This window comes from Cryptotermes secundus, unplaced genomic scaffold (assembly GCF_002891405.2).
Source record: "Cryptotermes secundus unplaced genomic scaffold, Csec_1.0 scaffold70, whole genome shotgun sequence".
NCBI classification, from domain to species: Eukaryota; Metazoa; Arthropoda; class Insecta; order Blattodea; family Kalotermitidae; genus Cryptotermes; species Cryptotermes secundus.
The window spans coordinates 4,164,394-4,180,294 of record NW_019734964.1 but is presented as its reverse complement, the minus strand read 5'-3'; the positions used below and the strand labels follow the sequence as shown (position 1 = coordinate 4,180,294).

Here is a 15,901-nt window from a genome sequence, read left to right as displayed (position 1 = left end):
AGATAGAACCCTTCATAGTCACCGCTATGAAAACCTCAAATCCCACTGACGTACTATTTCTTTGGCTAATATATTAGTATTCCGACCTGAGACTTGTTTCCCTATCGTCCATCAATTGAACTGAGTGACGTATAGAACCTGGTACTATACTGAAAGGTTATTTACCCTAACTACTCACGATGCCTTAATTTCTAACGTGGTACAGTGACAGTCCAAAGAGAAATTGTAAAGTAAGCACAAACAAAAAAAAAACACACAGAAAGAAAAGACAAACAAGGCAATTTGTGTCGTATAAACAGTAATAAAATTTCATTAAGTACAATCATGCCAACCATTGTGCAGCGAGATATATTGGAGATGTTGAAAAAGGACGTAAATAAATAAAGCATTAAACCGAACTGCGTGTAACATCCAGCCAGTTGTACCGGTATTGTTGACTTTAAGTCTGTCTGTCATTTTCTCGATGTTTTTTTAGAAAGAACTCATCATGGTCACATCTGTGATAAAATTAAATCCTTCATGTGTGTTCGAAAATTACATACAGCAAACCCATCTACGCGAATTTGGCCAACGCGGATTCGAAGCTAACCACTCGCTTCCATCTGGTACCTAGATTAACAATTTCTGGAGCTGTACATCCACTTTTCTATGCTTCACCATGGCGATGTGCTTAATTAAGCACAGGGACAGCTTTACCTTTTTTATCGTATACACTATCCAGTTGGTGCGAATAGTTGATATAGTTATAATAGAATTTTCTCATAACTTTCTATAGGCATGTGTTAGTTAGTTAGTTAGTTAGTTATTGGAGAGGGTGGGTTTCCCCATGCACTTAGACCTGTCTTGGTCCATTGTGCTTCCCTCTATGATATTCTACCAGTCTCTATATCCTACCGGTAATGGTGCTTACCATCAGTCCCGCCCAGCCAGCGAGATCGGTCTCTACTAGCTTGAGCGGTATCTATGATGCTTCCCCCATCTACCAGAGGTATTAGAGAATACTTTTGGGCGGGAAACGTCCGTAATTTTGCTCAGTGGCCTCCTTTGGAGACATGAGGTTCTTTTACGTGCCGTAAAGCTACGACACGGGACCCACGGCTTAAAGTCCCTCCCGGAGGACTTGTTCCCTGAATTTTTCCGCCCTTAAAAATTCGACGACTTCCGCCGGGTATTTGAACCCGCGTACTACGAGTCATGAGGTGGGAACGTTACCTCTAGACTACGGAGGCCGCTTTAGGCATGTGTTACTTCGAAATAACACCGTGAGCACCTAAATAGACATAGTTGTCCGTCTTTGCACTTGGCCAATATCGACGAACCACCAGTGATCTGCGAATCCCACTTTAGACACAAGTAGATAAGCCGTGTCAATGTATTTAAGCCAATCAGTAAAGTGTAGCTTATATGTGCTTCTCTGCCACTTTCATTTATCTCTGTAATATAGCTCTGGATGCTGATTAGCAAAATTACTGCAGCAACTTCATTCATTCATTCATCTGTAATCTGTCAGACGACAGGTCCACAGTCTCTTCCAAAACAGTTCCTCCAGTTAATGCGATCTAGAGCTTTCTCCTTCAAATGAGAATATCCTCTTCTGTCCCCAAGGTCATCCAGCATCTTCTTACGTGTTCTTTCTCGTCTTCTTGTCACTTCTATCCGCCCCTCTATCTTTCCTTCAATAACTTCTTTTAGAATGCAGTTTCTGCGTAAAACATGACCAATCCAATTAGCCTTCCGTTTTCTTATTTCGTGTAGGATATTCCTCTGCTCAGTGACTCTAAATAACACTTCTTCAAGGCATATACTGTCTTCGCTTGCTCGGAAGCCGGGATCGTGGGTTCAAATCCAACACAAGACATGGTTGTTTAGTGTGTATGCATGTATTCTGTGTTTAGGTAGAGGCATTGCGACGAGCTGGTCACTCGTCCAAGGAGTCCTACCGTCTGCAAATATGATCAGTTGAACCTGAGAAATTAGCCCTATGCTGCAATGTGGGAGCGAGGAAAAAAAAACAGGATCCATAGCAACGTAAGTTCTCGTTGGAACCGTGATCATGCGATCCTTTTGTCTATATTGCTATACGAGATAACTCTAGCAACTTCTGAAAGTAGTATTTTAAATTGTCAGTTTATTTCGTTTGATAGCAATATGAATCGAACGTCTGGGCTGAGTGTGCAACGTTCCTACTCTGTATTCTCGAGTTCCCGGTTTCGAGCTCTCGTTCCAGAGATCAACTCGCCTAACCGAGACTTCTCGTAATTGGTTTCCGTCCTCCCAGACAAATACCGAGATAATCCTCTAAAATAAGTAATAAGCACTTCGTTGCACACGTCCTTCCATTCTCATTCTCAAATGTCACGCCATTCCATGCTATATAACGCGCCACTCTGTATATGACACAAGCATACTCATGGTCAAAACCGAAATTACAGGCTGCATGAGACCTGGGAGCCTTACATTTTATTTCTAATTCAGTATATACGTGACCTGTAGTCCGAAAGCGAACTATACCGACCGAGAGACCGCCGCTTGTCGGCGAAGTTAGTGCTAACTTTTGCGGATATAGGGTGTCGCGTGGTCAGCGCAACGAATCACCACGGCCGTTAATCTCGGTTTTCTAGACCGGAGCCGCTCTTTCCTTGAAATAGCTCCTCAATTATCGTCACGAGGCTGAGTGGACCCCGTTTCAGAAGCGCTACTTCTCAGAAAATCCGGTAGCGCCGGGAAATGAACCCGGACCTTTTGATCAGTAGCCTGGGACGCTGACCACTAGACCACAGAGGCACAGAACATTAAAATGCATTATGTGGTCTGCGAATTCTTATAAATTTATGCATTCCTACAAATTGGCTAGACCGGAAATTTTGATCAGGCAGTAACGCAGACCTGAGCTACCATCTGTTCTGTAACTAACTCATCCGATAGGTAAGATCCAAAAGTTGTAACGATGGTACATTAATACGGATATTATGACCGCGCCATAGCTCAAGCGGTTAGTCGCTGGTTTCCCACCGCGGCGGCCCGTGTTCGATCCCCAGTTTCGTCAAGTGGTATTTGTGGTGGCCAAAATGGCGCTGGGGCAGGTTTTGTCCGAGTACTTCGGTTTCCCCTGCCAATCTTCATTTCAACAAATTCTACATCATCATAATCACCAGGGGCCGGCTACAATAGGCCAATCAGTGGCCGCCGTGCTAATTGGACCTAGTTGGACTCCATCCTTCACTAAGCGAATTAAAAAAAAACGCAGACCTGTGTTTAGGAGGTGTCCAGTTCGAATCTCAACTGGTGCACCAGATATTGTGATTTTTCGTGATTTTCCACAGTCTGCCTAGGCATAAGCTGAGGTATTACCTTAAATAAAGTTAGGACCGTTTTCTCCATATCCTCATTCTATAATTCGACGCTAGAGCGTTGTTATAAGAAGTGCAAACGAATAAGATAACTCGCTGACATTTGAATCTGCATCTGTATATACCTGACAGTGTTGTGGCATTATATTCACAGAAATCAGTGAGTTGTACATGAAGTGTTCTTATGTCCGCTGTCAGCATGCTCTAATTCAGATTTGGGTAAAAGAAAAAGGTACTTAATTTTGTAATTAAGTACTGTGCTGTGGTGGAATATGGGGGGAGAGGAGGTACAGCTCTGCTGTTGACTTCGGCACTGGATGGAAGTGAGAGGTCAGTTCCACGGCTCTGGCGATTTACCCCAAGGGACAGATCCCCCGGTACTTATGGTATAGGAGGCTGGATGGGCTCCAGAGTCAATCTTGACCCTGCCAGAAATAGAACCCTGGCCGTCCATTGCGTAGCCCAGCCGCTGTACCGACTGAGCTATCCCAGCTCATCCCTGTTTAACACAGTTACCATTACATCTGACTTCAGGAAATGGTTGCTTTGACGGTATTAATTACTGCATGTGTGTTGCTGGTTTATTGATTTTTCAGTATAGGCCCAGCCCATACAAATTGAAATGTGAGAGTATTTATTAATGTGTGTGTATGTGTGTGTGAGCGAGTGCTAGGTGAACTTATTATTCGTTTTTAGATCTAGAAAGGAAGCAAGTTTTAGGATGGATCTGTGTTCCACAATTTTCTTTTGACGCTCACATATATATACGAGTATATCAATGCTGTTAAAGCAAGTAAAAGTTAAAAAAAAAAAAATTAAACGTATCCCTATAACAGGCCATGGAGACCCATAGGGTTGTGAGACGTCGAGGGTCCCACATTTTCTAGATATTCGGCTCATAGATGGCGGTGAGGTTGTCAGCCTTACGCGCCGGCCGCCCTTTACCTCCAAGAATATTCCTGGTACTCATTACTGTTAGTGGCTGAGTCGACCCCAGGGCCATAGTGCGGCTTGAAGGATTAGGTAAATTGAAAAAATTCACCTCATCGGAATTCGATCCCGTGACCTTCCAGCTTGTAGCATAGTGCCTCAACCAACTACGCTACCGCGTGCCCGTTAAGACTTAATAATTACGTAATTCAGTTATCAATTTATGTGCAAAATTGCAAGTAATATATTGTCACCATGTGAAAATTGGCAAATATTATCTTGAAGTTCACACCATTAATGTTCGGAGATATTAAAAACTCTTAGGTGTGTTCACTGGAGAGCACGCGGTAGCGTAGTTGGTTGAGGCACTATGCTACAAGCCGGAAGGTCGCGGGTTCAAGTCCCGATGAGGTCACTGGATTTTTTTAATTGAAGTAATCCTTTCAGCCGTACTATGGCCCTGGGGTCGACTCTGCCTCAAACAGAAATGAGTACCAGGGATATTCTTGGAATATTCTTGGGTGTAAAGGGCGCCGGCGCGTAGGACTGACAACCTTACCGCCATCTATGGGCCGATTGTCTAGAAAATGTGAGAACCTCAACATCCCACAACCCTATGGGCCTCCACGGCCTGTTGCAAGGATACCTTTACTTTTTTTTAGGTTTGTTCATTGTCTATCCCCATACCAAATACGAAAACCCTCATCGAACACAAGGACTTTGGACCTTGTGTTCAACAAGGTCTTTCATACGGTTACATCGTCGTTAAATAGCCAACTAAAATACCATAAGGACCTCTATCCCGTTTCTCATTCGATGTCTGTTGTATACTGCTTGCTTTGGTGCTTACCTTTGGAGGCGATTGGTTCTGCCTCTAGGGCTGCCTGTTTAGTGTCTTCTAGCAATGTATTGGGTAGAGAAGCCGCAGCGGCTACCAGGAGGGCTACCAGGCCACAGGTCGCTGCCACCCCGGCCATGACTGCCACTTCTTTGCCGCTTTATCGAGCTCTGAATCAAAAACAAGACACAGGTTGTCAAAAAGAATGTTCAAATGCAACCTTTCTTACACATAATTAACAGATTCTTTGTAATGTTAATTTCATCGCATTTAAATGCATTTTTTAAGAAAAGACAGGGTCTACAGTTTCTTACAGTGATTTGCATATACATTTTTAAGTGATTTATTTCTACAAAATCTCTTGCAAATACGAGGGTTATCTGGAAAGTAACCTCCCTTTAATTTAGACAACTAATGTAGGAACGGGAGAGAGCTCGCGCATGCGAGGTAGCGTCATATGACTCATTGCTTTGTAAACCATCACATAACTGGTCACATAGTGTTTGTTCTTGTCTCTACAGAGTGAGCTATGACGTATTCTGCGATTGGTAATCCCGCCAGCTGCGAAATTCGCTCTGCTGTTATCTGCTTTCTTCACGCATAGTACATGGATGCTGCGGAAATCGTGAATCGTGCGCGGTTTACGGCCAATTTGTAATGAGTGAAGGAACTGTAAGACAGTGGTGTAGTGTGTTCAAAAATGGGCGGGCAAACAAATGTTCAAGATGAAGAGCGAAGTGGTCGGCCATCTGAAGTGAGTGATAATCTTGTTCAAAGTGATGACCAAATAACTTGTGAAATACTGCGCTTCAGAATTTCAGAGCTTTCATGTGAATTTCCACAAATTTCACGCATTGTTCTCTACAGAATTATCACAGTTAGGTTATCATCACAAGTTTTATGCAAGATGAGTTCTGAAAATGCTCACGGGTGCACCTTTGACTTTATTAGAGCAATACCACAAACATGGCAATGAAAATGAAACCTGGGTTTCATTTGTGAATGTTGAAACCAAGGAGCAATCAAAGCAATTGATTCACACACATTCACCAAATAAACCGAAAAGAGTTTAAACAAACGTCGTCTGCTTGCCAGAAAAGCTGATGGCAACTCGTATTTTCTGGGACAGGAAAGAGTGCTGATGGTTGAATTTATGCAACAAGGGACGACAATAACGTCATAAGTGTACTGCGAAACACTAGAAACTGCGTAGCTCCATTCATAGGAAAAGGGCGTCGAGTGCTGATATCCGGTGTAGTGCTCCTCCATGATAACGCGGGTCTGCATACAGCTGCTCGCACTCGAGCATTGTTGGAGCTTTGCAACTGGGAGTTGTTTGACCACCCTCCTTACAGCCATGATCTCACTCCGAGCGACTGCCACTAGCTTACCTACCTGAAGAACAGCGCCTCAGCAATAATAAGGAGTTGAAGGAAGGTGTGAAAAAGTGGCTAAGCTTACAGGCGGCAAACTTCTTTGACACAGCCATACACAAACTTATTCACCAATACGACAGCTGTCTCGATTCCGGCGTTGACTACGTTGAGAAGTATCTTAAGTATGTACGTATTTTTGTAAAATTTATTATCTTATTGCTTGTTTTGTTAACAGCTCACATGAGGTTTCTTTCCGAATAGCCCTCGTATAATGTATATAATTTTCATGTCGTCATTCACACCGTAATCCTGCCGGAGATAGGGAGTAACTATCGATTGGGTTCAATTGAATAGGCTTTTACCTTAGAATGGAAACAGAGTCAGTTTCCAAGCGTTCTGTTTTCAAATAAAAAAGAAAACAGAACGACGGATAATATAAAAAAAAGTGAATAACTGTAGTATCCTGCCTGTGCGGCAGGAAAACTTCGTTGAACAACACAAGAATAAGTAACATTAACGAGAAGTTCTGTGAAGAACTAATCGCCTGTTTTCCTTTGATACGACGCGAATCTCACAGAAAATGGCGCGTCCAAGAACTCTTCTATTGTTGCGTGTATTTATTTCCATGGGAACTTGTTTACCGAGCCATTGCCTAGCACCGAATGGACAAATACACTTAGCCGAGCCGTTGCCTTGCAACGGTAAGGGGGATACACACAGACTGGTGGGAGGGATTTATGAAGTACGCCGTTGAGATTGGTTCAGGTGCCATGATATACATACCAAGCTGCATAAAGACTGGTTCAGGCATTTATAAGTTAATAAGGGGGGAGGACACATAGACACAGACAGCATGGAGATCGCATAAGCCTGCTTTTGGAAAGTGGGCTAAAATAGCTTTGACCTCTGTAATTACGTACTAGTAAATTAGTTACTGATTCATTTAAGCCATATATATGCTGATGAAGCATCCCACCTCATTTAATTTATTATTGATGTGTTGCGCAGAATTGTATCAACTTCAGTGGCAATGGGATTCCCAGTTATGCGAGAGTGAGGTTATGTGTCGTAAATTAGAACATGTTAAGGAATTCCAAATTCCAATAGAGTCTGAGTTACTGACGGCGTCGTTAAATAAGCTACAAACAATCTTATTTCAGGGTATGGTAAGGGTCGTAAAAGCAGTTCACGATCTCTTATTTTATTACCATCAGTTAAGTCCGTATGTAAGCGGTGTTTACGGCTTCAATTCTTATCCCCTCTGAAACGAAAAGAAAGTGTTTGTCGACTAACTTTAGCAATAAAATAAAGATTCTGTGATGATTGGATCAATATTCATGTCAGTAAGTAGATTGATTTATGATTGAATAATGAATTTGTTTAATTCCCTGATGTCTTTATGAGACAACTGCCTGAATTAAATCATATATACATCTCGGTTTTCAGATATCTCCATATAAGGAAACACCAGTTCCGTAAAATGCAGGATTTTGCTTGAAACTTGGTTACTCAGCTACTCAATAAACCCCTTGCGTTATACAAGTAAATTCTGAAGTATACTACCTGTTTCCCAAAAGTCAGCCACTTGGCTCTATCTTGATCCTGTTAAGATCCTGTTAAATTCAGTTCACGTCTGTGTTATATATCGCTCTAAGATACATTTTAATGTTTTTAACCTGCGTCTAGTTCTTTCAAATTGTCCCTTTTCTTGAAGTTTTTCGACCAATATTTTCCATGAAGAATTTTGTCTTCTGGGATATAGTGCCATATAATCCTGTGAAATTCAACCATTTTCCGTACATTTCTCATTTTACCCACGCGTAAGACACGTCTCTACCTTTTTATCGTTGATATAATCGCTTTAACAATACTGGGTGCACACATAAAACGATAAAGCTCTACGTTATTTGGGGTTCCCCGTCCTGGCACTAAAGAAGTAAATGTACCCGTATCTGAAGTAATTTCAAGAAATCTGGCTGGCCTTGGGACTGAATCCAGTAACATAGCCAGACCCGTTACTTTAAAATCAATTTGCTCTGTGGAGAGTTAACAGACCGAACATGTTTCTCCCATATTCCCGACATAGAAACAGTAATTCATTATCTCTCTGGCATTTACTGGAACTGCCGTTATTACCCTTGCGACAGTAAACACAAGAGACATACAAAGTCCATCCGACAGACAAGAGCGAAGTCCGGCCGAGTGTATCAAGTCCCGTATAAAACACATGCAGCACTGTTAGGTCTTGAAACAGTACTTTTTAACCTTTAAACGCCGGACTTCGAAATAGTGGTAAACTTGAGCTGGCAGGAGTTTATTTAAATGCCCGCTGCTGGTGCTCATTTAAATGTCCGTTCCTGTTAGGCGGTTAATCAATTTTAAGCGTTGTGTTTAAAAATGCTGTATCTAGCACAATTTTTATGATAAATGGATGGAATTAACTTTGTTTATATCAGCAAAGAACATAGTGTCGCATATTATAACGGAAGATTTGAAATTTTTAATACAAAGTGTTATACTCTATTTTCAATTTTTTGTGTTTTAATTTTGATGCGTACTGCAAAAATTGTTTCCCAGTTCTTCACAGAGTTGTTCTGCATTATAAATTCATTTCTGTTTGTAACACTTGACAAATTTTAGCAGTCCCTGGTGTCATAAAACAGATGGAAGCAATAAAATCATTTGGCCTTCTGCTAGCACTGCTTACACCCTTCGGATTTTCGAATCTTTGACTGAAGGTCAGAAGAATGAAAGAATGGCTATTCAAGAGAAAGCTAGAGGGGTCCCTTCTTCAGTGCTAAAACCTTCCGTTAGAACTGCAAAAGCTTATTGCCCCTTCTATTTGAGTGAACAGACAGCTGCATCGTGGCTGAGATACAGAGCGCGATCTGTTTTGTGTGCGTTCGTAGTGAAATTGAATATGGTAGTTTTATATACATCAAGCAGGTAACAACAAAAAAGGTATGTACATCAAATTTTACAATATATTTTTAACATACCTATCTGCAGAATCTGCAATAAAATTACTGGATCGTGGATAAGTTTTGGCATAACTCATACGTATATTTTTATTTGCTGTTGTTCAGTTAGGTATTATTTTAATTCCTCTATTAGGGTTTTACTCAAGTCTGTCTGGTAATTACTGCATTTGAAAATAAATATTTAGGAATGTGCGCGCGCTTCCACTAGCGGAGTTTAAATGCCTGACTGGCCAAAACTGGGTACTTTGGCCACGACGACCTTACTCATGACTGGCACAAACTGGGCACTTCGGCACTTAGACTACTGTAAGGCCGCGCCATAGCTCAAGCGGTTAGTCGCTGGCTTCCCACCGCGGCGGCCCGGGTTTGATCCCGGGTCTGGTCAAATGGGACTTGTGGTGGACAAAGTGGCGCTGGGGCAGGTTTTCTCCGAGTACTTCGGTTTCCCCTGCCGATCTTCATTCCACCAGTTGCTCCACAATCACCCTCACCTATCATCTGGGGCTGGTACAATAGGCCAGAAGTGGCCGCAGTACAAGGGACTTAGTCTCACCCCACTAGCAATAAAAGAAAAAGATGACTGTATTCTGGAGTATGACGTCAAATGATCTAATGGATCATTACTAACGTTTCGGAAGAATGTACAGTGTACTTGTACCCTGAAGATGGAGGCAGCACGTTCTTTCCGAAATCTACCAAACTGCACCGAGTCACGTCCTATAAGGCAGTAATGTTGATAGTCACTGCTATGTAAACCTCAGATATTCTATATGTTTCTACATGTAATTTTGCGGATCGTTCAATTGTACGTTGTGGACAAAGTCTGAAATGTTTATAAAATGACAGTTATTGATGAATAAAATTATTGTAAAAAAGAATGTTTAAAGAGACTGGAATAAAAAGCATGCATAAATACAGCTGTATAAATAATTACAAAATGCCCATGTTGATCTTCAGATTACAGATGTTTGATTGTTTCGAGTGGTGATCGGAAAAGTCAGGGGAGAAAGAGCAGTGAATGATTTCAGTTCAGTACGGGATACTGGCATGTGTAAAATACAGAAAACATAATCTGCATATAAAGCAATAGACTGTGAAATATAATTATTATACGTAAAATACAATTTTAATTTATAAATGTTATTCGACTACACCGCAACATTTCTGTCAATACATATGTGTGTTAGGGGTTACGCGGTACCGTAGTTGGTTCAGGCACTATGCTACAAGCCGGAAGGTCGCGGGTTCGATTCCCAATGAGGTGGATTTTTTCAGTTTGCATAATCCTTCCAGCCGGACTGTGGCCCTGGGGTCCACTCAGAGTCTAACAGAAATGAGTACCAGGAATATTCCGGGGNGGTAAAGGGTGGCCGACGCGAAAGGCTGACAACCTTAAGGCCATCTGTGAGCCGATTGTCTAGAGAAAATGTGGGAGCCTCGACGTCTCACAACCCTATGGGCCTCCACGGCCTATTACAGGGATAGCTTTACATTTTTTTTACTGTGTAATAATAACGCCAAATGAAATAGGCTAAGCTTAATACTGAACGGCCAAAACTTGTCGGGTGTGATATTACACGTACGTAATAAACAGCTTAATTGATGGTGAGATTATAATACCTATTTAATGAATAAAATGAGTATAATGGGTACTAATAACATAATTAAAAATGTCACCTCATATTTATTAATGTTATATTTATCCATAGTTTTATTCCGTAAAATTTTATTTATTAATTTTTCTTCGAATCTATTCTTACAGGAGCCAAGGTAAACGCTTTTGCCCGGGAACCTCACATGCATAAAGTCTGAAGAATTCACGTCCACTCTATATATGCCTGTGTTATTGCGATCTCACATTTGTGCCCCTGTATGTTCGCGTTTAAAGCTTAATGTTATAAGCAAACTTGCTGCTCGCTTTTTGTTTCTTGCTTGCGTGTCTTCGACCGTGAAGATGGAGGTAGTACGTTCCTACGAAACGTTAGTGAATTTCTACCGGACTACAGGGCGTCACATCCCGGAATATAGTACTATTCGTAATCGTAGTTTGGTTTGCATAAGTAATAAGGAAGCTTTCCCTGAAATTTATTAGTAGAACGGGAATTACAGTAGTTAGAAACCATAAATTTTCGAGGCAATACAGCACCGCATAAAGAACCCTTCCGACCCGCCACCCCTCCACCATTTTTCATGAAGGCGATAACAATCGGTGTACAAAATGCCCCCTGTGTACATTATGAGGGACAATGTATGTATAAAAGATTTGACTGACTTAACGTCACAAAATAAAGTAAAGTAAAGGTATCCCTGTAAGAGGCCGTGGTGGCCCATAGAGTTGTGAGATGTTGAGGTTCCCACATTTTCTAGACAGTCGGCTCATGGATGTCGGTAAGGCTGTCAGCCCTACGCGCCGGCCGCCCTTTACCCCCAATAATGTTCCTGGTACTCATTTCTGTTAGAGGCTGAGTCGACCCCAGGGCCATAGTGCGGTTGGAAGGATTAGGTTAATTAAAAAATCCAGTGACCTCATCGGGAATTGAACCAGCGACCTTCCGGCTTGTAGCATAGTGCCTCAACCAACTACGCTACCATGTGCCCCCTACTTAACGTCATAAGGAAATTAAAAAAAAATATTTAGATATAAGGTCGTTCATTGATGTATATTTTTGTATTTTATGACGCTGTCTTATCTGTAGAACTTTTATGAGTGTGAGATGCGATACTGTTCATGACTAGCTATGAGGAAGGTTCTTTATAGGTAAATGTGAGCATTAACGCGGAGAGAGGGATGAGAAGGGGCCATTATGACCTGTAATCCGGCCAAGACGCGAACTCGATATGTCTCGTTTTCGGTCCAGGGCTTTGTCTTTACATCATTCAGCTCTGATGTATGTCTTATCGCACTAGCGACCCATCAGAAAGGAGTGATAGGGATACTGGCTTAGTAACTTGTCTTAAACTTTCCATGTTCAAAAATGAAAATAATTGGATGTAAATAATTTATATTATTAATATGTATATATCAGATGCCTTATATCAGATTTTGAGATTTACACGGCCTTGAAACTGTACATCGCTGCCTTCTGGGTTGTGACACAGTGTAATCTGGTGGGTGGTTACCGACGTTTCGGAGAAACCTACTGCTTTCAATCTCCGCTATCCTGAAAATCGAGGCAGCAGATTCCACTGAAAGTTTGGGAGCCATCTTGTACAGAAAGAAACCCTGAGTGATTCAAATTCATATTTTAAAATTTGTTAGATTTTCCTTGTGTCAGACTTGTTCCAATGTCTAATGAAGGGTGCAGTATGCAACTTAAATTATGTAAGAATATAGTGATTACAGTACATGATTTATAGGAATAAGTACTACATTGTGAGTACCCGCGAGTCTATAAGAGTAGCTTTAGAAAACTGTCTATGCGTGTATTTGTTTTACTGTGTGTACTGGTGCTTTCAGTTTTCCCGTGTTAATTAAAATTTCAGAATATTTTGGACGCGAAAGTTAACAAAATATGGCCATCTTATCGCAAAAATATCTACGAAGAGTTTTCTTAAATTTCACCCGTTTAAAGAAAGCGGAATCTTAAATAACACTCCATACGTCAAATTTCTCTCCAAATAAGGTACTGACTTGCAGTAATTTTCTTGTCAGCACGTAAAATAAATATAAAAGAAAGATATATCGTATTTTTCGCCCTTTATTAGTAATAAAGAAAGATGTCCATAAAAATATCCCCATGGCAACACAACATTTTTGTTTGTAATTGGTGAAAAGCTAAGTTTTCATTTTTTGTTTCGATATGGTCAACTCTATCCACATGCTATTTGTGGGACTTTAATTCACATTAGAAATAATGCAGTAAAGGAACAGTGGTCTCAACAACTGAAGAATCATGCTCTCCTGGTTGTAAATAGTTCTTAATTATATTTCTAAAATAACCATAATGGCTGGGTGTTCCTATCTTCCTGAAGGACATTTTGAAAATATTTCTTTTATTTTCTAAAGGGTTCTGACACTGGTGTATAATACTCAGAATTACCGTGATTTTGGACTTTGTCCACCATCCGGTATTCTAGAAAACTATAAAACCCAACGTTTCGGAAAACGAACAATGGACAAAGTCCGAAAACCCAGTTAATTCTTTTGTTTTCTTGACACATTCGTAGTACTTGAATTGAACTATATTACTTTAATTACATTTGAAGCGAGCATAGCTTTACTAAACGTTATTATTATTTTAATCAAAAGATTTTATGCAAATTTGGAACAATTTAGGTCACACGTATCACTTTCCGTGAAATATATTAATTAAAACTTTTGAATTTTGTAAAAATTGCTGTTACGGTATCCTTTAGGTTCGAAAGCAGGAGTAAATAACAGTTAAATGATTACATATGTACATGCATAGACGTTATCGGTTATGTACAGTACCTTCCAATGAGAAATTGATGTGTTGCCTGAGCCTTCAAGTGGATGGGCAGGTAGATTGTTGTAAGTGCTAGCAAGGTGTTAGCCGGGCTGTGCGAACTAACAGGAGTTCGTTCGATTTGATCCACTCTGTGACCCAGGTTTCTTGATACGCATGCGTGGGTTTGGGAGATCAGCGAATCGGAGGCACAAACTTGATATTTTGTGTGGGTGTTTTCACCCCTTCGTGTCTTACACTAGAAATAGGAAATAGAATATGGAGGTGGAATGACAATGTGAGACTATTATTGTATATCAAACAGTACGAAAATGTAAAAAATTGTTATTGGAAGGTGTGTATTCGCTTTGGCTTTTGACATTCATGTAGAAATATACGATGAAAGCATGCAGACTAATGAATAATTTAGGTAGATTCTTGGAACAGTATATGTAGAAATCTAGGGTCACCTTTCGGACTACTCCATCGGGGTCTAATATGTATGTATATTGTTTGTGTGTTCCATATTTCCTTTCAAGCATGTCATTTTAATGATAAACCCATTATAACACTCTGCTTTACTCTGACAGTTTTTAATTAAGTTTACATTGCGTGTTATAAATCGGTATTGCGTTATATTCAATAAGTAAATGACATTTATTTGAAATCATCAATGACTCTGTGACGGAAGGAGAAGTTTTCAGGAGAAAATTTAATCAACTTGGCACTGGAACTGAGTTCCCCAACTTATATAGGACAGTAGTTAGAAATGTTTTCAAGTTCGTTTGGCTAGAAGTGTGTTAATATCATGCCGTATAGTATTGTTAAATAACTGACGTTAATTAATTTTCTGATTGCTTAATAGTAAACACAAACATATTTTTGTAATTATAATTTTGGCAACAGTAAGAACAGACTACAGATCGGTATAATTACCCCGAAGCATGTATCTTCTGAGAGTGATAACTGAGAACCTTAATGTGCCTTTTTAATGTTCTCTGATTTTAATGACATGAAACTTATTTCTTTATGTGATGTGTTTATACCTCTGCCGTACAAATTTAGGAATGTGAGTCAGGAGTTTAGGTGTATAACTGATTTATAAACCAATTTCTATCACTCAGTTTTACTGCAATACTTATGATGGTAATTAATAACAGAGTTGCTATGGTGTTTTAAATAATAAAGGTCCGTGACGTAATATGATGTAAATATCCGATAATAAAGCGAAGGGAGTGATGCAAAACAAACTTCGTGGACTGTAGTCCGCAAGCGAAGTATATCGACCGAGCGACCGCCGCTTGTCATCGAAGTTAGTGCCAATTTTTGCGGATAGAGGGTGTCACGTGGTCAGCGCAACGGATCCCCACGGCCGTTATTATCGGCTTTCTAGACCGGAAAGGGAGTGATGCAATTCATGAAAAATTTGAGACAACCGTTGTCGGGATCGTCGGGATTTTCACTGCTCCCTACGCGAATGCAACTAAGACGCTGTTACTGAGATGATTGTAAATTAATGTTTTGGTTATTAATGTGGTTTCGTAGTGCAAGTGCTCGAGACAGACAATTGTATACTCCGAGCATCTCACCTGTACGGCGGTCCCATGTTAGACAGGTCCAGGATTAAGTCTTCTCAAACATAAGTTTTGTTCACAGACATGTGATATTTTTATCTGCAGCAGAAGAATGACCGTCCTATTCGATGTGTCATAAAGATAAGAATACGAGTAACAACAATAAGACTTAAGATAACGCAGAAGAACTGGAGAATTAAATCATATTAGTCCACACAGCGATTAAGAAATTTATTCCTCGTATATAAAATCGTTATAGTGATTAAATGAAGGAGGATGATAAGGGATGGGCATGTAGCACGCAATGAGAAATAAGTACATCTATAATTTATATTAGAAGACCTCATAGAAAGACCACTTCCTAGTCCAAGGTTTAGTGAGTGAGTGAGATGAATAAACTGTTAAACTTAGTGTCTATTATCTCGGGGGGGGGGGCACGCTGTATC

At 40.4% G+C, this 15,901-nt stretch overlaps 2 protein-coding genes across 3 annotated transcripts in view; one reads left to right on the top strand and one right to left on the bottom strand.

Annotated features, from left to right (window-relative positions):
* LOC111868988 (prohormone-2) overlaps positions 1–14,028 on the bottom strand; it is a 36,583-nt gene extending 22,555 nt beyond the window's left edge. The window contains exons 1-2 of one of the 2 annotated variants that reach the window (XM_023860128.2): positions 13,908–14,028; positions 5,131–5,288 (exon numbers count right to left, since the gene is read on the bottom strand). In XM_023860128.2, coding sequence (XP_023715896.1) covers positions 5,131–5,257 — 127 coding nt within the window. In that variant the 5' untranslated portion in view covers positions 5,258–5,288; positions 13,908–14,028. The remainder of the gene's footprint in view (positions 1–5,130; positions 5,289–13,907) is intronic. The other variant, XM_023860127.2, reaches the window with a different exon arrangement.
* The window catches only part of LOC111869037 (guanine nucleotide exchange protein smcr8a-like), a 25,669-nt gene continuing 11,665 nt past the window's right edge, over positions 1,898–15,901 (top strand). Inside the window, exon 1 of the mRNA XM_023860223.2 lies at positions 1,898–2,028. The gene's annotated coding sequence lies outside the window, so the exon portion shown is untranslated. The remainder of the gene's footprint in view (positions 2,029–15,901) is intronic.